General features: G+C 44.6%; 1 protein-coding gene across 1 annotated transcript; it reads right to left on the reverse strand.

Annotated features, from left to right (window-relative positions):
* Positions 1–374: 374 nt before the first annotated feature.
* Positions 375–26245, reverse strand: kcnj19a (potassium inwardly rectifying channel subfamily J member 19a; the record flags this gene model as incomplete). Its single annotated transcript, XM_083976796.1, has 3 exons — positions 375–1098; positions 6804–7020; positions 25577–26245. 3 exons carry the CDS (start codon positions 26243–26245, stop codon positions 380–382), a joined length of 1605 nt encoding a protein of 534 aa, XP_083832922.1. The 3' UTR covers positions 375–379.

The raw sequence follows: 26245 nt of genomic DNA on the forward strand, positions 1-26245 counted from the left end.
GGTTTTACCTGTTTTTCCTGCACTTTGAAGGGCTGGAAAAAATTATATTATAGCGAACAATGGAACTGTGTATTTTTTTTCACGTAAAACCTCTTTTAGGCTGCGAAAATAGGCCGTTTCTTTGGGTCCGTTCACAACAATGTACGTTGTAAATCTCTGGGCAGGGCTATTATGGGCTGGCGTTGCTAACGGGAGGAGTGCAGAGAGTCTTCTACTGCAATTAAAGTACTTAGGGGCTATTTGTAGATCATACAACCCCACTTGCTGCTACTATCCCTTTACTGTAAGTACAACAAGATTTGTTTTGACTAGAAATGACATTTTGACTAAAAATAAGACAAATATTCTTGGTAAGATATTTGATTTTTTGCAGTGTGGCTCAGCGGTCGGCGTTCATCCTCCGCAGCTTGGCCGGCAGGTTGTCCTCGGGCCTCGCTCCGGCCGAGAGCAGCGGGCTGTGCATGGGCGCCGGGGGGGCCGGGGGGGACAGCGTGGGCTGCTGCTGCTGCAGGCTGTGCTGGTACAGGTCTCCGGTGGACTGCGTCATGGGGTCGAATCCCACCTTGAAGGGCTTGAGCTGCAGCCGGTTCTCGGGCTCGGGCCCCGGCGAGGAGCTGCTGAGGCGCTGCAGCTTGAGCGGCAGATCTCCCGTGCTGCACGCCTTCTCCGAGTGCTGCGAGCTGAGCAGCAGCACCTTCCTCTGCAGGTCCTCCTTCCCCGACGAGCTCATCCTCTGCAGCTTGCTGGGCAGCCGGCCGCCGCCCGCCGTCCCCCCGCCGCCGCCATGTCGGCCCCTCTCGTCCGAAGAAATGTTGATGCAATCCACCGAGAACACCCGGTTGCGTCGAGCCGTGCTGCCGCCGCCGATGCCGTGGCTGTCGGTCAGCGCGTGCGTCGGGGTGGACAGAGGCGAGGGCAGCGAGTTCTTCTCCTCGTACTCCTTCACGCTGTAAGCCGGCGTCGGCACCTCGAAGTTGCTGTGGAACTGGGAGTAGTCCACCCTGAAGAAGCCCTCCTCCAGGGACATGACGGGCAGGAAGCGGTGGCCCCACAGCACCTCGTCCTCCGTGTACGACGTCCGCGCCTGGCACGTCATCCCTGCAGCACACACACACGGAGAAACTCAGTCAGTGACTCTGAACGACTCAGTTAGTGTGGAGTGTGAAAGGCCGAGTGCTCCTGCACATTAGCTCTTCTTTACCACCTGCAGAGCTTTGTGCTTCTTCTATTAGAGACTTACAGGGATATTTCAACATTTTCCGCAAATTCTCCTATTGCCATAATCCCTATAGTCTTATAGGAGTAGGTTCATTACCTTTAATTGTCGGTGCAAGCTGTTTTGAGATCAGCGGAGCAGAGACGTGAGCTCTGCACGGCGCGCTGTTTCCACGTTTCCCTCATCAAACTCATCAAATACACAATCCAACAACTCCAAAAATGCTCTGGTGGACAAGTTGTGACCTGCACATTCACCACGCTATGAGATAATCATGTAACATTACGACACATGAAGCAAATACTCAGAACTACTTTGCGCTTTTGAAATCCCTCCGCCCAGCAGCCGTGTCTGGAATGTAGTTCCAGCTGCGTTTACCTCTAAAACAACTCTTATCTGTCTGGTAGGGGTGGGAGAAAAAATCGATTCACATAAAGATTTTTTTTTTTGAATTTTTTTTAAAATATTGTGCAATGTGCATTTGTTCGCCTTTTTTTACATACAGAGAGTCCAGGTTTTGAAAAGGGTTTAAGTTCACTTTATAATGGAGTATGTTAATTTATAGGCTCCTACAGTATTTGTGTGCAGATAAATGTTAAAAATGCTAAAGACTAAAAATCGAGAGAATCTGCAATATCGTAGAGTCGCAATTTAAATCGAATCGCCATCCAAAAAATCGTAGAAGAATCGAATCGGGAGAAAAGCATATCGTCCCAGCCCTACTGTCTGGTAACGTTGTGTTATTATCTCATAGCATGGTGAATGTGCAGGTCACAACTTGTCCACCAGAGCGTTTTGGAGTTGTTGGATTGTGTATTTGATGAGGGAAAAAACAGCTCAAAACTCTCAAAACATCTCAAAACAGCTTGCACCGACAATTAAAGGCAACAAACCTACTCCTATGACTAGAGATTATGGCGAATTTGCCAAAAATGTTGAACTATCCCTTTAAAAAAACGGTTTCAAAGCAGAAAAATCCCATAATTCATAAAAACCAGCGCTCACCACTGACTGTTATCACAACCTATAAATGCCGTCCTATATTCCACGCATGTCGGCTCTGATGTAAAACTTTGATTAGAGTAATTAAAGCGAAGCGAGGTCTCTCTGAGGGAGCAAAGTGCCTCTGTTTCCCTTTCTGTTTCTGTTTCATGTTCCCGTGCAGCTGCTGAGTGTTTTGCACCTTTTCTGTTAATGTAGGTGAAAGGTGACTCACGCTTGTCCTCAGCGTGTCTGTCTGTGTGTCTGTCAGCGTGTTGCCTGTGATAATTGGCTGTCTGATCAACATAATTAGCACCGAGCTGCATCGGCCTGTCTTTATGTCTCTTCACTGTAAACCGTGCTGCTGCTGCTGCTGCTGCTGCTGCTGCTGCCAGTTGTGAATCGTCTCGTCTCCTCTGAAACACAATTACCTATTGACTCAGCGGTGTCATGCTGTTTTGGCAGTCGTTTATTACTGTGCATATTTGTTCATCATTTGAGAGGCAGAGATGCTGCTGCTGCTGCTGCTGTCTCTCTGTGTGTGTATGAGTGTGTGTGAGTGAGTGTGTGTTGCAGGATTAGAGCAGTTTGCAAACATCCTAAACACTGTTTTCCCCTGTCTGACCTCGGCTCTTGTAAAATAATTTTCTTGACATTTGGATGCTCGCTCGAGGTCCGCGGCAATCAATAAGCACTTAGTCCATATTTCTTCTGATCCAGCGGCTCTGCCTCCTCCTGAGCTGAGCTTTTTTTTCTTCTATTAAACACTGCTCACTAAACACTACACAGCTGTAGAGTAGGAGTCTGATCTCGTCCCTCTGAGCCACGATATGAGCAGTGTTATGTCATAGCCCGATGCTATTCCAGGCTCTCTGCTCATCTCCATCCACAGAAAGAAAAAAAAAGAAAAACCTTCAGCAGTCCTACATCTGCACAAAGGTCATTTTTGTTCTTAATTAGCCCCGAGGCTGGAAACACCAGGCTGAGTCGTCTGGGATCGTTCTGTGACTGTATTTCTTCTGACTGCAGATGCTTAAAGACCAAAACACCAGCACCGGCAGTGCACAGTGGAGGCTTGTAGGGGTTCGCAGCCCGACGGGCATGCCAGCTTTGTTTCATCACTCTGGCATCATGTGGGTATTCACCCAGCTGCTTAATGTTCAGTTGCATCTTGCATAAAGCCCTTCGGCGCAGCGATATGCAAACACATGGCGGCCGGAGAGCAGGGCGTCCCCCGAAGAAGAGGACTTTATGTAAAACTCCTGGCACTGTTTACAGAGCGCACTGTGTGTGGGGATGCTTCACCTTCTTTCTGTTGGGCTCGACCTCGCTGTTGTTACAGAGCAGGAGGCTAAACGAGGACACAGACACACACAGAGAGAGAGGAGTGTGTCGTCTGCATATTGGCGAACGCTAACGATATTTATATATAGGTTTTAATGAGGAACTCCTCTGTTTCTACAGGTTCTGCTCTGCTGTTTGAGAGCCTCGTCATTCTATTGGTTCTTGATCCTGGGAACCGTTAAAGCGTTTTTTAATTTCAGTGTCTGCCGGGGCTGTAACAGTGAATAAAAAATTTTCCGGTTTTGAATTCAAGGCTCAGTTTTTTGAGGTTCGGCTTGAAAAGAAAAAAAAAGTTAATTCATTTATTATGAACATTTGTCTTTCTTTCTTTCTTTCTTTCTTTCTTTCTTTCTTTCTTTCTTTCTTTCTTTCTTTCTTTCTTTCTTTCTTTCTTTCTATTTGTTCAACCAAGGTAATTTCACAACTTTAACAATAAACATAGCAAATCATTACATTTTCTTATTCACTGGTTGGAAAGGAGCACGGAGAATATACATCTTATATTGCTTGCCCCTCACTCAATACATAATTATTTTTTAAATAATCTGTATATTAAATATTAAATAGAAAATCAAAAAATGTGGCTATCAAATAAACAAAACTTTTTGTGTGAGAGATAGAATTAGTTTGGTATAGGGGTGCACCGAATGGCATTTTTTTGGCCGAAGCCGAATACCGAATAAAATCAAAACGCTTGGCCGAATAACCGAATAATACCGAATACTGAAAATGGTTATAAAGTTTTTAAATAAAATATTTTTTTTAACTTAATTTTCAAAGAAAGTAAATGTTTATTGACTATTCTGACAGTTTTTGAATATTCCAGTTGCCGTTGCTCATCAAAAAAACCCAAGTGTCTTTTAAAACAGTGGTTCCTAACCTTTCTTGGTCAGATTTTTTTTAATTCATCAATTAGGCTGCTAGACATTTCAGGCGACCTCATTTGAATTTCAGGCGACCCCACGTGGGGTCCCGACCCCAAGGTTGGGAAACTCTGTTTTAAAAGACGTCGGCCACGGACGGAGTTGGCGACATGCTGGGACGAGGAACTTTCGTTTTAACTGCTGCAGCCGTCTCTCCCTTTCGTAGCCTACTCAGCATGTTGTTGTTTGGTTTTTAAATGATTAATTAAAAGGCGCGTTCCTACAGGAACGGTCCCCTCACTCAGCCTCTCAGTGGCCCTGTCTCCGCTGCAGACAGGACGCACCGGCACCGGGCTCTTGGAGCGACGTGCAACGGTGCGCGCGGTCGCTGTGCAGCTTTCCCCCCACTGCTCTTGTTGCTGTTGTTTTTCCAGCAGTAGGAGTCACCTACTAATAAAGCTCCATGGGTTTAAGCTGCCGTTTCCATCGTCGCGCGATCGCGTATTTATCAGACTTTTTTTTTTTTTTTTTAATATTCGGCCTTGCTTTGCGCTCATTCCACCGAAGGCCGAATGTTGCTTTTTTTTGCAATATTCGGCCGAATATATTCGGTTACCGAATAATCGGTGCACCCCTAGTTGGTACTTATACCGTTTCAGTCCTAGTGTCTGCACAAAATGTTTTGTTAGATGTTGCATTAACTAATTTTGAATCAGATGAGAATCTTCTGGATTTCAAGACTGAATCGTCCTGGTTGATGTGACAGTGGTTTGAAATTGATCGTTAATCCTTGCTCAATGAAAAAAAAGTTCAAAGTGACTAAACTGAATGATGTTTTTAAGTTCTAAACCCTGTGGATGACGTCTCAGACAGGTCTGGTGATGAAACCTTCTAGGGAGTTATTAATCTGGACATAATGGGAACGAGCTGCAGCGACACAATCAACAGGCTGAGCATCTGTGTCAGCGGCTGGATGTGACGGGATGAGTCCACGACCCTGCCAGAGTTTCACTCCTCGGCTCCTCGACTGACTCTCTCTGCGACGCTAAACTTCTGGCTGCTCCCTGATTTAATGGTTTTATCAACAGAGCACAGACCGTGCAGCCGGCCTGACTCTACACGCTTCCCCGCTGATCCCTCCCTCCTGCTATAAGCCTATTCAGCTCTGTGGTTTCCCTCCACAGAGGCTGGAGAGGGAAGGAAGGATGGAGGGATGGAGGGATGGATGGATAGAAGCTGAGCCGGAAAGAAAAGAGGGAGATGGATTTATTTGTGTTGGACTTTGGGGAAGCATCATTGTGTTAAATATACAGAGAGAGAGAGCGCAGCGTTGAGCTTCTGAGAGTCCTCCACCATGGCCAGGGCCGTTGCTAGGAATTCTGGGCCCCCTTAAAGAATACTAAAGTGGGCCCCTCCCCCTAACTTTTCCTTTTTTTTTTCTTAGACTACGTATGTATTATCGTTTTTTATTTAGCCTTCTTTGTTTTGATGCTAATGCAGCATTACACTGCAAAAACTCAAGTATCTTACCAAGAATGTTTGTCTTATTTCTAGTCAAAATGTAATTTCTAGTCAAAACAAATCTCATTATACTTAAAATAAGGCACATCATATTAAAAGGTCCTTATTACAAGCACAAAAAACTTACTTTCACTTGCAGATTTTTCTATTTATTGTGAATTTAAGTGAAAATTATCTAAAAACAAGTTAATTTTTAGGTAATGAGTCTTATTTTAAGTGGAAAGAGATTAGTTTTGACTAGAAATGAGACATTTGAACAAGAAATAAGACAAATATTCTTGGAAAGATGTTGAGTTTTTACAGTGTACTATGAGTATTAGTCAGGGTCTTACGCAGAATAAATCAGTCATACAAAGATTAGACTACTGGGGTTTTTTATGGGCCCCACTGGGCGCTGGGCCCCTAGAATTATCATCACCTTTCTCCCCTATACAACGGCCCTGATCATGGCTGCTGCTGCTGCTGCTGCTGCTGCTGCTGCTGCTGCTGCTTTACATTCGGCTTCTACTGAAGAATGTAGTGGAACTTCTACTAAAAAACCTGCCTCATTCATCAAAGTGACACGTGCATCTATGACCACGGGCTTTTATTATGCATAGAGTGGGCATAAACCGATTCTGGAGTAATAAAATCTCCCTCATAATTCAATCACGTTGTCATTCTCATTCTCATGTGTTGTTCTCATTCTCACTTTCTCCAAATGTGGAAAACTGGGAGGGCGGGGGGGGAATGAGATCTCGCGGTCTAGATTACGGGTATCTATTAGATAGGAATGTTGTGTGGGTTGATATTAATATAGGAATTTACATTTAGATTGGCAGCGAAGGGAAAGAAACTGTGAGGATGGAAAGAAAGAAAGAAGGAAAAAGATTCCTCACCAGTCGTCTCCACGATGCCCTCGAGAATCACGACGATCTCGAACTGTTCGTTCATGAGCGAGCGCTGCGAGAGGTCAAAGAAGGGGCTCTTGGGGTTGATCTCGTGGCAGATGGTGAGAGGGGAGACCAGGAAGAGCTGGTCGGCGCCCGTCCCGAATCCCACGTCCAACTCGCACTGGTCCAGAGGCAGGAACTCGCCCTCGGGCGTCTGACGGGACTGAGGCACAGGAAGGAAAGCAAAGATGGTGGAATAAAGATGGAGAAGAGAAAGGCAAAAGAGAGGGTTAGATACATGTCCTCTTTTTGTCATATGATAATAGACACATATAAAGATATTTAACCGAAGCTCATTAAATTCTCATTAAAGGGATAGTTCACCCTAGAATGATATTTCGCTCATTATCTACTCACCCTCATGTTGACTAAGGGCTGGAAGAATTATCAGAGTCCACCGTCCCTTCTCTGAGTTACAGGGGGTCTTGGCGTAGCAGTGCATTTCAATGCAACGGTTGCAAAGGGACACCAGAGCTCTTCGTAAAAAAACACACACAAAAAAACATCCAAATACCTCCATGATGCTCGTATGTAATGTCCGTCTTGTGCTGAAGCCCCAAATTGCGTAATTGTCCCGAAAAAAATTAAATAAGTCTATATTTTAAGCTTGTTTGTAGCGGAAGCTTCTCGAAGCTCCTCTTCCTGGTCCGTCCAAATCTCGAGTGATTCGCAGTAACCGCACTGACGCCGGCGCAAATCACGCGAGATTTGGATGTTTTTTTGTGTGTGTTTTTTTTACGCCAAGACCCCCTGTAACTCAGAGAAGGGACGGTGGACTCTGAAAATTCTTCCAGCCCTTAGTCAACATGAGGGTGAGTAGATAATGAGCGAAATATCATTCTAGGGTGAACTATCCCTTTAAATTGTTTTCAGGAAAACTAAAACCAAGTGTTCGCTGTCAGAGGTTAAAGAGCTCATTTCACTGAGGTGCCAACATCTGAGGCTGAAAAACATGAAGCATCAACACTGAGGAAGAAGCAGCAGCTGCAGTTCCTCTCCTGACCACTAGGGTGAGTCTCCAACTGTGAGTCAGTCTCCAGAGTCTCAACGTGTTAAAGGGATAGTTCATTCAACATTTTGGCAAATTGGCCCATTGCCATAATCCCTATAGTCTTAGCAGTAGGTTTGTTACCTTTAATTGTCGGTGCAACCTATTTATGGAACGGCGGAGCAGAGCCGTGAGCTGCTCAGAGCTACGCTACGGAGGCTCATGGGATTTCTTGGTTTCCCTCATCAAACTCATCAAATACACAATCCAACAACTCCACAAGGCTCTGGTGGACAAGTTGTGACCTGCACATTCACCACACTATGAGATAATAACACAACGTTACCAGACAGAGTTGTTTTAGAGGGAAATTCATGCAAAACCACTGATGCACGTCCCCATCAAACCAAGAAATCCCATGAGCCTCCGTAGCGTAGCTCTGAGCAGCTCACGGCTCTGCTCCGCCGTTCTAAAAATAGCTTGCACCGACAATTAAAGGTAACGAACCTACTGCTATGACTATAGGGATTATGGCAATGGGACAATTTGTCAAAATGTTGAACTATCCCTTTAAATAGCAGAAAATTAACGTGTACAGAAACAGCTTTGGTTGTTTACCGTTGATTAAGGATTGAAGTTATGTATAATTAAGAATACGGCTTCCGATTTTTAGTCCAGGACTCTAAAGGTGAGAGTTTGGGTTATTAGACAAAATCTTTACAATACAGATAAATTATCATCCTAAATCAAAAAACAATACATATGACACTCCAGTGCACAGTGGTTATAAAATAAATAGGCAAAACAAAACAAATCTGTGGTAGATCTGGGTCTATACGCTGCAGTAAAGTGATATTTTTGATTTTTCTGCTGTATCTTCAAGTCAAACTGCCTTTTTTAAAAAATATATATTTTCTGTTGGTGCTATAAACCGTTGAATTTCACACTTCGGCCTCACGCTGAATCACACACAGCAGGTCAGCTGAGTTGTAAAGAGCTAGAAGATCAAACCTACAAACTGATATCGGCTCTTAAGGTGTTTTTCTTTCTTTCTTTCTTTCTTTCTTTCTTTCTTTCTTTCTTTCTTTCTTTCTTTTTTCCGTTAACCTCGTCCTCGTCCACAGGTCAACACATCGCTCAGCTCCTTTTCCTGATCCTTTAAATCTACTGCAGGTGATCCACCAACACCAACTGCAGCTCAAACAGCTCCACATCAAAACACACAAGAGCATTTCCACCGCTCTATTTCTCTTTTTCTCTGAGTCTCTGAAAATGACCTGTATCAATCGGTGTGTATGCATGCACCTCCATCTGTAGCTTCTCTCTCTGTTTCTCTCTTGAACATCCTCAGACTTGGCACTTCACATTGATTTGCAGCAGCAGCGTGTTTGGACAGGACTTTGCCTACAGAGTGTGAACCGGTGCGGAAGCATTTAATTGCCCAGATGATGTTGGAGGAGCACGGCACCAAGGTACTGGGGTGTATTTTCTCCTTTCCCTGTCTCATTCTGTTTAATCAGCCCCGTTCACGTCCTTTTCTCCTCCTCCTCCTCCACCTCCTCCTCCTCATCCCTCACTTAACAGTCTGTTTTTACTCGTTTCCACACATGTCCTCAGATTTACAGCCGGTTTAACTCACATCCTGCTGCTCTCCCAGAGAAAAGAGACTTGCAGCTTTAATGTTTTATTAATAATGATAATAATAATGCAATAATCTAATGACCAGCAGTAGAGCTAAAACACTTTTTAATCCGACCTTCAAAGGTTAAGATTTTCTATGCAAATCACCACATTTAGAGATAATGAGAAGGATCGAGTTCCTTTGAGCTAAAACACTCACAATCTTTCTTGAACAGCATCAAAAATACTTTCTTTTTTTCCTTTTTCTGAGTTAATTAGCATAAAAAAAGATGATTTTCCTCCATAAGTCTTTACACCCTCTTCTCTTTTTCCACATTGTTTCACCACCAACCAATAATTTGGATGTGTCAGCCACCAGCCACCCACACACACACACACACTGACTCTTCCTGCACCAAACACAACTTCATAATGATCGCCCACGCAGATACACACACACACATACTTTATTTCCATTTCTGGATCTTCTGTTCTTGTAAAATTTTAAAAAATGAATAAATAATCAAAGCATTATTTCCTCTTTCAGCCTTTCTGAACATGTGTTTGTTCCTCCCCAAAATGAGCTGATAATAAAGTCGTATTCGCTTCCAGCGCACTGGAAATTATAATAATTACATCATTTCTTTTTCTTTTTTTAATCATTACAACCCAGTAACTCACTGTTTGCTTGTTCCTCCTTCCGCTCGTAGCTCGTACTGTCTGGGTTTTTAGTGTTTCAGGATGTCGTAACAAGAATCTTGTAAAAGCGGTGATATAAAAAAAAAAAAAGAAGCGCACTTCTTCTGCTGGAGATGGATTGTTGGTGATTAAAGCAAAAATATGTGGAAATAAAGACTTGTGAGGAGTTGTTCTTGTGTTGTTGTTTTTTAGGCTACTGTTAAGGCAGCCAGGCCGAGCTGTTTTAATGATGTGTTTTAGGAACATGGAGCTGTTTTCATATGTACAGCGCCGGAGACAGAAGATGAAAAAGTGTCTTTGTTTACAATTTAATGCTTCGTTCACAACCCATAAATGTTTTATCACTGCAACAGCATGAAAAGAAAAACAGTTGTTGGTGTTTGATATGTCCTGTGGGTTTTTATCTAGGACAACTGTTTTGTCAGATAGCTACTATTTCTGTGATTCATAAGAAGAACCCAGAAGTTGAGTTTTTTCCGAGTTTCCAATCAGCTCGGTCATCAGAAACATTCCCTGGAGTCGAAATTTCAATAACCCTGACTTTGCAATCCAAGATGGCTGCCCTGTAGTTTAACAGTGCAGAACTGTTTATTAGCTGCTTCGTCTTGTTTATTGTGTCATTAATTTAATGAAATTCAATGAAAATACATTGGGTAGCTACAGGAAATCTTCTATATATCAAGTTAATGGCAACGTAAAAGAACAAAACACAAATAAAGCCTACCATTAAAAAATGATAATCCATATCATTTAAATAGGCTATCAAAATAATCCAAATATAATCCCCCACATTACCTCAAAACAAACCAACAATAAAAAATCAAAGTCTGCAAAGTCATAATATAATTATATAAAAGGTTTTTTGACCAGAAACGGAGCTTGCACATCTCCTCTGAAGCTCATTCCAAACTCTTACTGTGTAATTTTGCAACAACAATGCTAACAACTACCTGAAGCCTGGTTGACTAGGATGTGACAGCATGCAGCAGCATTACGTGCAAATTTGTCAAACAACTGACTTGTAACATTAAACGAGAAAGTTTTCAGGATAGTTAGTTGGTCATGCTAACGAAGCAGTTTGACAGTGAGTGTGTGTCTCACCACCTCTGCATTTACAGCCTACTTACAGCCGCTAAGTCATAATTGGACAATTTATGGTTTTTAAAGGATAATTCCCGTTTTTTACAACCTGGACCTTATTTCTAGCATAAAATACGATCATTTACTCACCCAGATAACTTTGGTGTCATTTGGAGTCGTTTTGACAAAATTAGCCCCAGAGAGCAGCGTATCCGTATAATGCGAGAACACGGGGCACCCAATGCAGCCTCTATATAACACATTATCTGCCGCAAAACTCGTTCATTTCGCCAATATTTAGTTATGATAGGCTAGTGCTATTCCCCTCTGAGTCCGGGGTTAGCTGTTATCAACATCCGGGGTCTGTAGGTTGACCTACTGACCTCTGACCTGGATGATGTCATCTCTGAGCGCCGCGCGGCTCATTCTGATAATAATCATTCTGCTTCGGCATTCGGGTCCATTTTTATCTCAACTAGCGGGAGCTTTAGTGAGTCCAGGTTGAGGAGAGGAAGCCTGTGGAAGCTGAACTTCATCCAGCTGCTCATTTTGTTCTGACAAGTCAGAAACACGCAGGAACCAACCGTAGCATTAGCGGTAGCAAGTTAGCCGCGCTGCACCACGGTCGGAGATGACATCATCCAGGTCAGAGGTCAGTAGGTCAACCTACAGACCCTGGATGTTGATAACAGCTAACCCCGGACTCAGAGGGGAATAGCACTAGCCTATCAGAACTAAATATTGGTGAAATGAAGGAGTTTCTCTGCGGATAATGTGTTATTTAGAGGCTGCGCTTGGGTGCCCTGAGTACTCGCATTATACGGATACGTGCCGCTCCACTGGGGCTAATTTCGTCAAAACGACTCCAAATGACACCAAAGTTATCTGGGTGAGTAAATGATCGTATTTTATGCTAGAAATAAGGTCCAGGTTGTAAAAAACGGAAATTATCCTTTAATGCCTGAAAAACCCCCAAATTTGAGCAGAAAATCAACCATAATGAGATTATTTATTACTTTCAGAAGCGTTTTGAAGGAATGTCAGAGAGAAGTTCTGCTCTGGTTTTATATTTACAGGGGATTTAGTGTATTTCATTATAGTTCTGAGTTATGGAGGACAACTGAAGAGGGATTTAAGTCAAAGTTTCAAATGATTTCCATTCGCTGCTGCTGCATCTTTGGTTCTGCTTCCTCTCCCACCGCCGGCTCGCTGGCTCGCTGCTGCTGCACGTCAGACTTCGGCCTCGGCCCGACCCCGGTCCGACCTCACGGTGACATTGCCCCACAGCTCATCGCTCAGCTGAGACGCTCACAGTGAATGAAGTGTGAGTAAACAGGCTTTGCATCGCCAGAAAACATTGTATTCTATTTCTATCGTCTGTGAATATCAATGAGACGCTCCTCTGGATTCATATTCATGTTGCAGGGCGATGTTCATGTCAGCGGAGGGGAGAGGAGAGGAGGGGTTGGGAGGGGGGGTTATTGTTGTTCACTTGTTGGCTGTTTACAGGCCACTGAACGCTGCCTGGCTGGCATCTCTCCTCTATGTGGGTTATCTCATGCTAGCTTAGGGAGATTCTGCCTTTCACGTCCCGTCTTTGTCGCTTAAGATTAAAGAGATGGATGAGTGTATGCAAACATTGGCAGGCAAAGCTCCTTACAACAGACCAGCTAGGCCCCCGTTGGCGCTTCTCCTTCTCCTTACGCCTCCTCTCCTCTCACACACAAAGATTCACAGATAGCTGGGCTTGTCTAGTGTCTTTCTCTAAATGTGACATCCTGTTCCGACAAATAAAAACAGATTTCTCTCCCTGAGCTCTGACGGATTCCGACAGCGCTGCTTTTATTCTTTCCTTTTGGGGAGGTGGTACAGCAGAATGAATCGCTTCAGGAGAGAGAGTGAGAGAGAGAGAGAGGTTTTCTGCTGGAAAATCAAATCTCATCTCTCCTCCTTTCCCTCGCCTCCACGGCACACCTGAATATTCAGCCGACTCGACGACGTGTCAGGTGTTCATTATCATTAGAAAGGCATTTTGCTTGTGTGCGTGGTTTTGTCTCGGGCCTCGGCGTGTTTCTGTCGTTTCTGAGTGATGCTCATGGATGCAGACAGGTGACAAATAAAAATTGATTAGAGCTAAAGTGGCCAGTTGGTCGTCCTGCAGCTCCACTCCATGCTCCGCCAGCCTCAGCCTTCATCAATCAAGCTGGAGGGGTGAGAGTTGGGGGGAGGGTTGTATGTATGTATGCAATCAGGTCTGCAGGATCGTGCAGCTCTAACACCTCTACATGCGCCGAGAGGAATCTAATCTGGCCTGAACGATGAACTGCTCAAATTAAATCCAGTGGAATGACGACGAGTCGGTCGATGGGACCTGGAATGAGCTGCAGTTTTCCCGCCTTCACCGGTGGAAATGTAAGGCCCAATCCCATTTCTCTTTTTTACCCCTACCCCTTCCCCTACCCCTTGCCACTTGCCCCTTGAAACGGAGCTACAAGGGGTAGGGGTAGAAAGTCAACCCCTACGAATTGGGACACCCCTTCAACAATCACATACGTCATCACGTAGTCTCCACTGGCTTTTACGTAAGCTGATGCGGCGAGCTTTTGCCAGAAATCAAATAGCCGTGTACCATATAACTTAATAAAATAAGATAAAACTTAATGCAGGCTGATTGTAAACATTTATTTATTGATGTAAATGTGGTGATTTCTGTACGTACAGAGACCCGAGGCAGCGCTGCCTGCTCCTCTGTCTGATAAAGCTTCAACTTTTCATTCAAATAAACTAATGCTACTGCCACAATTGTCAGATTTCATCAATGAGACCAACATTTAAATGCTAAAAAGAATTTAACCAGCAGGTGGTAAACCTCTAAAAACCTGCGGATAAGTTAATTAGCGATCGTCTTTTCTCCCGGGATGACGACGGAGTTTGGCCGGCCGACCAGCTCTGCAGACCGGCCGCTGTCTCTGTGAGGAGCCGCTCCTCCTGGAGCTTCACTTCTCCGAAAAAACGTCGGAGCAAACTTCTAACCAGCCGTCATTTGGATAAACTAACCGCACATTTGGGACCTAAATAGTTACTTTCTCGCATGAAAAAATATTAAAACTTAATAAAGTGACGTAATAACCGCGCTACAGTGAGAAATAAAACAGCTTTTCGTTTTACAGCCACCGCTGCCGGCTGCCGCAAGATGCATTCTGGGAAACTTTTCATACCCCTCCGTTTGGAGTGTGCCTCTGAAAAGTCTCCGTTTGGAGGGCTATGTAGCCCTACCACTTCCCACTACCCCTCTGTCCTAACGGGGATGGGGACACCCCTACCCCTACATGTGAACGTGCAAAACGGAGGGGTAGGGGTAAGTGGTAGGGCCAAGGGGTGAAATGGGATTGGGCCTAAATGTGCACCGACTGTGTCCGTGAAGCTGCAGTCTCCACCCAATCAGCTGAACGTGACGACGGCTGAGTTTTTTGAAAAGGTCACAGTCCACACAAACATCTGTCCTGCTCCTCCTCTTCCTCCTCCTCAACATCTGGTAAAGAGTGGAAGTGAAGAGGCAGCGACTGTTCTCAGGCCTCATTTTAATTTTAAATATTCTCCGTCTCTTTCTGTTGTTGTCAGACAGCGTTTGTCTACCTGTTCTCCAGGTGAGCAGCAGCAGCAGCAGCAGCAGCAGCAGCAGCAGCAGCAGCAGCAGCAGCAGCGACGGCTCTGACAGCTGTGTGGTTTAATCAGCCTCACAGACGTTTAAAGTGTCGTGAAGAGCCTCAGAAGGTTTTCCTCGTTAGTGTAGAGACTGAGACTGACTGTTAATACACAGGTTTGTTATTTTCTTGTAGTTTGAACACTGGAACAGAAAAAATGCTGCAGATTTAAAAGGATAGTTCAACATTTTGGCAAATTGGCCCATTGCCATAATCCCTATAGTCATACCAGTAGGTTCGTTTCCTTTAATTGTCGGTGCAAGCTATTTTTAGAACGGCGGAGCAGAGCCGTGAGCTGCTCAGAGCTACGCTACGGAGGCTCATGGGATTTCTTGGTTTCCCTCATCAAACTCATCAAATTCACAATCCAACAACTCCACAACGCTCTGGTGGACAAGTTGTGACCTGCACATTCACCACGCTATGAGATAATAACACAACGTTACCAGACAGAGTTGTTTTAGAGGGAAATACAGAGACTGATGATGAAAAACTGCACCCGACAGGAACGCGCATCAGCGGTTTTGCATCTATTTCCCTCTAAAACAACTCTGTCTGGTAACGTTGTGTTATTATCTCATAGCGTGGTGAATGTGCAGGTCACAACTTGTCCACCAGAGTGTGGAGTTGGAGTTGTTGGATTGTGTATTTGTCGGGGATCATGGCCTCGGACTTTGAGGTGAAATACTCGCTGGTGAACATTTTCATTTTCATGTCTTCTGTCCGTCCCCTCCCCGGTGTGTTGATGCCTTCATGTGGACATCCTTTGGTAAATTGACCGCACTCACATCGACATCCACTAAAAGCTCTGTCGACCTGAGGCTCCACAGTCGACCTCGGCCGACTTTACCTTTGATATTTTTACATTGTTGTGTTGCTGTTGTTGTATTTTTAACACTCCTAAATGCGCTGACAGAGAGATTTGGGCGAGCACATTAACAAAGGCTGGTAGCTGTTTTTCCTCAGGTTTATGTTTATGTGCACTAATGGGACAGATGTTCACAAACTGAGGCTTCGCCCCAGAGGACAAACTGTCAGCACCGCCGCCCTTTTTGTTTTTTTTTTGTTTTTTTTTAGTTTGACCAATGAGTGCCCACAGGACAAATGTGACAAATGTGACAACAAAGTGAGCAACACTCCTGCAGGTAAAATGAGATATAATCGTTAAAAGTTCGCTCACGTGTTTAAAAGCAGCACGACTTCATCACATGAGGATGGTCTCTGTGGCTTATTACTGTGAAATCATCCTGATCATGTCACTGTGGAGGCGGATTAAACCAAACCAGGATAAGAAATAATAATCAGAGACACAGAGACATGGTGTGGAAGTAGGGAACAGAGCTGCTGCTGTGTGTTTCATGTGTTTTCTTAAAGGGATAGTTCACCCAAAATTCAAACTTCACTCATTATCTCCTCCCCCTCATGTCGACTAAGGGCTGGGAGAAGTTTCAGAGTCCTCCGTGGCTTCTCTGAGTTACAGCGGGGCTCCGCTTGTCCATATAATGGTTGTGAATGGAGCTCACTTTTCTTCGTCCAAAAAGACACACCAAAAAACATCCAAATACCTCCATGCTGCTCGTCTGTAATGTCCCTGTTGTATTGAAGCCCCAACATGAGAAATTGTTCCACCGGTCACACAGGAAGAGCAGTGAACTGAGACACTGGGAGCTTCCACTACAAACAAGCTTAAAACATAGACTTATTTAATTTTTTTTCGGAACAATTTCTCATGTCGGGGCTTCAATACAAGAGGGACATTACAGACGAGCAGCATGGAGGTATTTGGATGTTTTTTGGTGTGTCTTTTTGTTACGAAGACAGTTGGTATCCATTTGCAACCGTTATATGGACATGCACTGCTACGCCGAGACCCGCTGTAACTCAGAGAAGCCACGGAGGACTCTGAAACTTCTCCCAGCCCTTAGTCCACATGAGGGTGAGGAGATAATGAGTGAAATTTGAATTTTGGGTGAACTATTCCTTTAAATCCTCGGCGTGAGATGTAGTGACTCATGTCAGGATGTTCTTCTTCTTGGCCACGGAAAATGTGAAAAAAATTGTTGCTGCCTCTGAGTTCTACTTGGCTGTGGAAACACTGTAATAACACTCGTGCATAATCACTGTCAGGGGTTTGTAGATGTTGTTGTGTTCATTCAAGAAAAGGAAGTGGAAGAAGAATATTAATGCAATATTTTACAGCCTGTGTGGATTTCTGACTTACAAATCACATTTAAGTCCAAATATCACACTGTAAAGACAATTTCTGTCTCTGTGTGTGTGTTTTCATTTCAGAGCACACACGCACACACATACACACCTGTGAAGACTCTGAATTATTCAGGAGTAGGACACAAAGCAGAGAGATCCAGTCCAGAGCTTCCTGGCCGTGGGGAATGCTAATCAATGGCTGCAGGGATTGGAGGCGTTTCCACAGCTCAACCACAATGTAATTGTATAATTGCCTCTATTTTTATTAGGATAGAAATGGAAATCAATTCCACTGTTAGCTGCTTCAGCCTCCCTCCCTGCCTGGTATATAACCCAGCTCCTCTATACCAGGGGTTCTCAACTAGTCTCACTCTGGGCTCCACATTTTCCCATGGTCATTAAGTCGTGACCCACTTTTATAGAATTCAAACCAAGAATTCTTTTTTAAGCCTTTAAAAACATTTTGCTCTTTATTGAGCAAAGTGCATTTCAGAGCACATGAATGAAACTGAGGAGGACCATGACAACTGCATGTACGGAAGTGAATAAAAAAATATCAAACTGCACAAAATGGAGACCAACAAAATGATATATTTGACTTCTAATGCATCTCTGCATTCAGAGCATGTTCACAAAAGTGAATAAATATCCAATTGCACAAAATAAAGAGCCACAAAACAAGGTATTTTCACTGCATTCAGGCCACATTAATAAGAAACTGATATCTTTGCATTCAGAGCAAATGGAGCAAATAATAAGAAACTGAGGAGGACCATTACAACTGTATGTGTTCACGTGTCTCGTGTGCCTTTCAATATAAGTTATTTTTCAAAATAAAAGACATGTCCAACATCAGATGTGCATTAAATATTATTTACTTTTTTGACCAGCTGTCCGCGACCCATCCAGAACGGGTCTAGACCCACTTTTGGTCCCGACCCACCAGTTGAGAACCACTGCTATACCCTGAGGATTTCTCAACACCGCTCACACAATGAAAATGTTTTTAAAAGAAATCTGTCGCCAACTGGTTTTTATGTCTCTGAGCTTCTCTGCCACCACTCTCCATCACTTTCAATCAATTCCTCCGCGCTCCCGCCTCCTTTTTCTAATACCAGAGTCGTATTTGCCAGCCAGGATGTTCCACCACGATGCCCCGCGAGCCTGTCAGCGGACGGACGCCCTGCAAAGCTGCATTTCAACTGCTCATGGTAGAGTAGGACTCTGGCTGACAGCTCCCATTGGTCTGTCGCTCCCTTCTCTCTGCCGTCTGCTGTCACCCGGTAATCATGTGCGACAGCTCGGCGGGAGCTCTGCTGCTGCACGGACGGAACAACACGGTCCAATCACAGGCAGCGCCAACAAGTTGTTCACTTCTAAACCGGCTTCATCATCGTCATCGTCAGTGGAGTGTGTATCTGACAGCTAATAATAACTTCATTTATATAGCACCTTTAAAGGGATAAAGGGATTAACATTGTGGCAAATTGGCCCATTGCCATAATCCCTATAGTCATAGCAGTAGGTTCGTTACCTTTAATTGTCGGTGCAAGCTGTTTTTAGAACGGCGGAGCAGAGCCGCGAGCTGCTCAGAGCTACGCTACGGAGGCTCATGGGATTTCTTGGTTTCCCTGCATCAAACTCATCAAATACACAATCCAACAACTCCAAAACGCTCTGGTGGACAAGTTGTGACCTGCACATTCACCACACTATGAGATAATAACACAATGTTACCAGACAGAGTTGTTTTAGAGGGAAATTCATGCAAAACCACTGATGCACGTTTCCATCGAGGGCAGTTTTTCATCAAGCAGCCTCTGCATTTCCCTCTAAAACAACTCTGTGTGGTAACATTGTGTTATTATCTCATAGCGTGGTGAATGTGCAGGTCACAACTTGTCCACCAGAGCGTTGTGGAGTTGTTGGATTGTGTATTTGATGAGTTTGATGAGGGAAACCAAGAAATCCTACTATTAGCCTCTGTAGCGTAGCTCTGAGCAGCTCACGGCTCTGCTCTGCCGTTCTAAAAAATAGCTTGCACCAACAATTAAAGGTAACGAACCTACTGCTACGACTATAGGGATTATGGCAATGGGCCAATTTGACAAAATGTTGAACTATCCCTTTAAAAACACAAGTGCTTGACAAAACAACATATAGACATAAGAGAAAAGTCACAAACAAATGCCATAAAACCATAATAGATGGGCCGCCCAAGAAATACAGCAACAACACAGTCAATACGAGAACCCAACAACAAACTGAGACCCTGAGGAGTCAAATTAAAAACGCAGGATGTAGTTCATTAGATAAAATGAATAAAAGGGGGTATACATGATAAAAGAAGATAAGATGAGATATGGTAAGATAAGAAAAGATGGGATAAAAAAGTTCAAACAGAAGAAGGTGTAAAAGTAAAGCTATAAGAGCAGCTGAGTACAACTGTGAGCTGAAATAGGGCAATAGTGACGGGGCAATGACAGTAAATCTAAAAGTAGGATGGGGGCTAAACCGACTAGGAGAGTAAAGGTACATTATGTAAGATAGGGGAATAAAAATGATAGGAAACAATAAGAAGCCTGTGAATATTCTCATTTATCCAGGTCATAGTTATCTCAAGGAAATTTAAATCAAACGCAACTGGATTTGGTTATTTGTCTCGGAAGACAATAAGAAGACGATAAAAAGAAGAGGATCACATAAAAGCAAGTGTGTAAAAATGGGGTTTTAAGAACACTGAATCCGCACGCCTTATCTCCTTAGGCGGATTGTTCCAAAGCCCAGTCCTCTTTGGATTTGAGCCCTGACTTTGGAGTGACCAGGCTGAGTTCAGATATAAAGCTTGGAGCCAGACCAGTGCGAGCTTTAAATGTGATCAGTAAAATCCTAAAATCAATTCTAAAACTAACAGGAAGCTAGAGCAAGGAAGCTAAGACTCTGTCAATTCTGCTTTTTCCACATGATGTTGTAGCTTCGTCCTCACAGTGGCATCGTTTCATCTCATCTCATCTCATCTCATCTCATCTCATCTCATCTCATCTCAGGGAGTTGGAGAAAAAAAAGAAGCTTCAGCTGATGACTCATTGGTGAAGCTGCATCTAAAACAGAGTGAATGAGCTCCTTTAAAAAAAAACCTCGGCCACATGAACTCAAATGTTTTTTCATAAATCAAAACTGTGAACGTTTAGTTTTTCTTCCCCCTCAGCTTAATTTTTTTGGGGGACTGGGAGAATTTGTTTTTTGATTATTCTCAGAAACTTTGGCTGCATTTTAATCACCGGTCCTTTTAAAAGTCGTCTCCTGCCACCGATGAGCCTGAAACCTGAGCACAGTGGTTTAAAGGAGACATATTATGGAAATATACCTTATTGAAGGCTCTTTAACATATATTTAAGTGTGTTTGTTTTGCCTTCCGGCCTCCAAAATGTGAGAATTGACAAAAAAAAATCTGTAATTTTCAGGCTCCTGAGGTTGAAATCCATGTGGTTTTACCAGCTGTTCCCTCAGTTGTCTTCCAGTGATGTAATTAGTTTTCAAATTTGCATAACCCCACCCCTACCTGTGAGTACAGGTACCAGTAGAAGGGGGCGGGGAAAGCAGTGGCTCATTTGCATTTAAAGGGACAGGCACTGAAACCATAGACTGTAAAAAGAATGCACATAGCATCCGTAACGTCACCCATTGGTTTTGGGGAGTCGTTTTTGTGACTCAAATATGGCGGCCTGAACAGTGCCATGTTGGATTGGCCGGCCGAGAACCCGCCCACTGGCCTCGAAGCAGCCTGTCTCCGGACCGCTCCTGACCTGTCACTTAACGTTTCCGCGCCCTAATTGGCCAGAGTTTTAACCTAATAACAGTAAAACGGTAGAGTTAAAAAAAAAAATTCACCCCCCTCAGAGTGTGTGTGGGGGTAGAAACTATCGATTGAGACCAAAAAACGTTCTGACACCAGGCTTTTATCATGTTTATTGAGGATGTAAAGTCGGCGATTTTAACATGGGGGTCTATGGAGAATGCTGCTTTCTGACACCAGCCCCCAGAGGAAGCCGAGGGGATTGCAGTTTGTTGAACGCAGAAGTGAAGAAGCTTCACTTCTCAGACCGACAACTGCCCCCTTGACTGAAACCAGCCGTTCTGAACAGGGCTGTTTAGAGAGGATGAAAAGAGCTGTGATGTTTGATCCTTGGGAGATTTTGACCAAAGCACGTCACAGACATGTCTTTAAGACACCTGGGAACTATTTTAAGGCTCATTTCTGCACCGATAACAGCTTTGTCACCTCTGGTTCTCTCTGCAGCCGTCCTACATCTACTGTACGCGTGGCGCTCCACGCTGAGCGCCACCTGTGCTGCTGCAGGTGTCCAGCAGCAGCCGTTCGCTGAAAGGTGCCAGACATGATTTCTATCTGACAAAGATTACACTGATTACACTGCTGACCTTTTCCTTCTGGTGCAGATGTACAGAGCATGTTGTGTTTTTGTTTTTTTCCCCTCTCACCACCACGGTGAAGCTGCAGCCGTCATCACCACAGCAGAAAAAGACCAAAAATATTGTGCACGTCGTGTGCGCGGGCAGATGGCCAGAGGCCCACTTCCAACCAAAAGGTCAGCGGGTTTCGTTTATTGCACTCAGGAAAAGGCTGCTTCTTTCATCTTACCCCCGCGCTCGCGCTGCACTAAGAGCAGTTCTGTGTCTGAAACATCCCCAAACACATGAATGGGCCCGAGACTGAAGTGGCCGCTGAGCTCCAGCAGGAGTGCACCGTGGATGGGATGTTCAAACAGCCGCAAAAAATAAAAATAAAAAACCTCCTCTCTCTCATCTTTCTTTAGACTCAGGTGGATACTTTACTGGCAATGCTACGGTACGGTGGCCCCGAGGGCTCAACGCACTGCAAAGACACAAATGGGCTTGAAGTGTTCCTAGGGACACGATAAAGTGAGGGTCCCTCGCTTTATTATGAGTTTGTTTGGTTTATTAAAACGTCAATATCACATGATTCATTGATCTTATGCACTATTAGCTTAGTATTAATCTTTAGCCAGGTCCGTCATTTTATTGTGTCCTCCAGAAACACTTCTGTAAAGTTAAAATCATGTGAGCAGCTGAACACCAGGAACTGTAAACACATGTTGCGATGGATCATTTAACAAACACACACAGCAGTGGGTAACTGGGGGCAGTATCTTTAAGAAAGAGAGAGTGGTTTCATCTTAAAGGAGACATATTCTGCCGCTTTTCCACAAATTAAAATAGTTCCCAGGTGTCTTAAAGACAGTGCTTCGGTCAAAATCCCCCAAGGATCAAACATCACAGCTCTTTTCATCCTCTCAAAACAGCCCTAGAACGGCTGGTTTCAGTGCCTGTCCCTTTAAATGCAAATGAGCCACTGCTTGCCCCGCCCCTTTTATTGGTACCTGTACTCACAGGTAGAGGTGGGATTATGCAAATTTGAAAACTAATGACATTATTGTCAGACAACTGAGGGAACAGCTCATAAAACCACATGGATTTCAACCTCAGGAGCCTGAAAATTAAAGTTTTTTTGTCAATTCTCACATTTTGGGGCAGGAAGGAAAGACAAACACCCAGATATATGATAAAGAGCTTTCAATAACGGATATTTCCATAATATGTCTCCTTTAAACCTCTTTGCTGTGAGTCGGACATAAAGCGTCTCCAACTTCTCAAACAGTGGGACTTTGAGACGATGGACAGTGAAAGAAAATGACGAAGGTTCGTTTGGAGATCGTGTTTCCATTTAAGCTGTTTTTTATTCCAACAGTGAACAAATAGATGCTCAGCGCTGCAGGTTTCAGGCTCATCGGTGACGACTTTTAAAAGGACCAGTGATTAAAATGCTGCCAAAGTTTCTGAGAATAATCAAAAAAACAAATTCTCCCAGTCCAAAAAAAAATGAAGCTGAGGGGGAAGAAACATTTGAATTCATGTGGCCTTTTTAAAAAGTTGCTCATTCACTCTGTTTTAGATGCAGCTTCACGAACGAGTCATCAGCAGAAGCTCCAACTCCCTGAGATGAGATGAGATGAAATGAAACGATGCCGCTGACGTCTGAGCCACTTGAGATGAGGGACGAGTTGAAGAGGGCTGCAGCTCAACAGCACCACCAACATCTCCACACGGGGACTGCACCCACTGACTGACCACTCCACTCCAGCTTTCTACCTTCTGCTTTAAAACAATGCTTCACTCATGATGAGTCACTTATTTTTATAGTTTTTTTGTTGTGTTGTTTTGTTCTCCTGTGCTTTGGCTCTGGAGCTGCAGCAGCAGCAAAAAAATAAAGAAATAATAACAAAGCTCTCTGGGTAAGAGAGTCTTTGAAGCGTATAAGAAGAACGAGGTTAGACCACAGAGCCCTGCAGCGGAAAAAACCACAAAACACACTAAAGAGCAGAGCCAAGAGAGTGGAGAGAGGAAGGCTGCATGAGAGTTTATAAAGCTGATGTGGTTGTGGTTGTTTCTCCTGTTGCTCTTCTATACTGCTTCTCCTCTTTGTTGCTGGCTGCTCCACTTCTGGGTGAAAATACCACTTCACATGCTCTCAGAATAAGATTTTTTTCTCCTGCACTTCTGCACTTCACAGCATCATCATCAGGTTTGTTGATGCACAGATGGACAGAGACTTTAATTGAGACGCTGCTGCTGCTGTTGCTGCTGCTGCTGTTGGGGGTTTTAGTTTAAACCTGACCGGGGAAAATACTTCCTGTTCACTTCCTCCTCCTTGAGCTCAGTCCTCTCTGTCTTTCTCTCTCTCTCTGTGGTTGCATGCATCATTAAGCTGACCATCTCTGAGCTGGATGTGCAGGAGGAGAACACGGACATAAACAAGCTGCAAGCACCTCACACTAATGCTGTTTGTCTTCTTTATGGCCCATTGTGCAGCACGTTGAACACATGGACGGACGGACGGACGGACAAGGCTGAATGGAGCTTCAGTTCTTCTATTATGATGATTAGAAAGAAGAGGAACGTGCACCTTGCTGCTGTTTTGTGCTCGTTGTTGCATGAGGTTCATTAGCAGAACATCACCTGTGTGTGTCAGTGTGTGTGTGTGTGTGTGTGTGTGTGTGTGTGTGTGTGTGTGTGTGTGTTTGAGGAGCGTTCAGATCCTGCGGTGCTTTGTGAAACACTTTAAATCTCAGGGAAGAGAGAAATAAAAAAGAAGGAAACCAATAAAACAGGAAGCAGAGTAATGCGTTTCTTTAAGGTTCTCGTAAATCCACTTCGCTGCCTCCCAGCTGACCGACTCACTCACTCACTTCAGACCAACTTTCTTTCTCTTTCTCTCTTTCTTTTCTTCTCTTTCTCTCTGTCTCTCCTCCACATGCACACACCTGCAGCTGCTCCTCTCTGTCACCTGTGTGGTTAAGGAGCTGCAGCTCGCTGGGCTGCAGTCTTCCTGCAGCCGGAGCAGGATTAGGGTAATACCACCTTAAGCCTGTCTTTGTTCAGCAGCAGAGCGTTGAGGGATCTGCTCACAATTACACTTGGAATAAAGAAAAAAGAAGCAGCTTCGTTTTAACCCTCTTGTTGTCTCCATCCTTCCTTCCTTTCTCTCTTCTTTCCACAATCCTTCCTTCCTTTCTTCCTTCCTTCCTTCCTCTTTTGATCCAATTGACCCTCCATCTTTCTTTCCTTCCTTTTTCCCTTCCTTCTTTCCACAATCTTTCTTCCTTCCTTCCTTCCTTCCTTCCTTCCTTCCTTCCTTCCTTCCTTCCTTCCTTCCTTCCTTCCTTCCTTCTTGTCCCAATCTGTTCCCTCCCTCCATCTATCTTTCCTTCCTTTTTCCCCTTCCTTCTTTCCTCCCATCCTTCCCTTTGTCCCTCCTTCCTTCCTTCTGTCCCTTGGTCTTTCCTTCCTTCCTTCCTTCCTTCCTTCCTTCCTTCCTTCCTTCCTTCCTTCCTTCCTTCCTTCCTTATTTCCCTCCGTCCTTCCTGCCTTCCTTCTTTCCCTTCATCCTTCCTTCCTTCCATCCTTCTTTCCTTACTTCTTTCCCCTCATCCTTCCTTCCTTCCCTTCTTCCTTCCTTCCTTCCTTCCTTCCTTCCTTCCTTCCTTCCTTCCTTCCTTCCTTCCTTCCTTCCTTCCTTCTCTTCGTCCTTCCTTCCTTCCCTCCTTCTTTCCTTCCTTCTTTCCCTTCGTCCTTCCTGCCTTCCTTCACTCCTTCCTTCCTTCCTTCCTTCCTTCCTTCCTTCCTTCCTTTCTTTTTATCCCTTCGTCCTTCCTGCCTTCCTTCCTTCCTTGACCCAGGTGGACAACAGGAGGTTAAAACCATTGAAATGCAGCTGGTGAGATGATGTGAGCTGTCAGTCAGTCAGGAGAAAAACGCCTGAGTGATTATCTGCATAAAGAAGAAAAGAAGAAGTGGAGTCAGTGTGAACTTCTTCTTCTTACCTTGATGAGTTTGCAGCGGATCTGCGCGGACACCATGTGGCTGTTGCGCAGGTTTCCCACGCGGAACATGAGGCAGAGTTTCCCGTCGCGCTGCGAGATCACCGCGTCCTGGCTGAACATGAGCGTCTCCGCGCGCTTCTTGGGCTGCGACATCTTGATGAACATGCAGCCGATGAGGAAGGCGTCCACGATGGAGCCCATCAGCGACTGGAAGAGGAAGAGGATGATGCCCTCGGGACACTTCTCCGTGATGTAGCGGTAGCCGTAGCCGATGGTCGCCTCGGTCTCGATGAAGAACAGGAACGCGGAGGGGAAGTTGTAAACATTGGCCACGCACGGGGTGTAGGACGCGTCGTGGCCGTGGTTCAAGTCCCCGCGGATGTAGGCGATGATCCACCACATCGAAGCCATGACCAGCCAGGCGATGGTGTAGGTGAGGATGAAGATGAGCAGGTTCCAGCGCCACTTCAGGTCCACCAAGGTGGTGAAGAGGTCGGACAGGTAGCGGCTCGTCTCCCCGCCCAGGTTCCCGTGCTGCACGTTGCAGCGGCCGTTTTTATCCACGAAGCGCTGCCGCTTCTTCTTCACCGGCGCGGAGGAGAAGGTGGTGGCGCGGTTCGTGTTCACCACCTGGTAGTCCTCGCCGAATTTCCTCCGAAGTGCCGCCAT

Source organism: Trachurus trachurus (genome assembly GCF_905171665.1).
Source record: "Trachurus trachurus genome assembly, chromosome: 8".
NCBI lineage: Eukaryota > Metazoa > Chordata > Actinopteri > Carangiformes > Carangidae > Trachurus > Trachurus trachurus.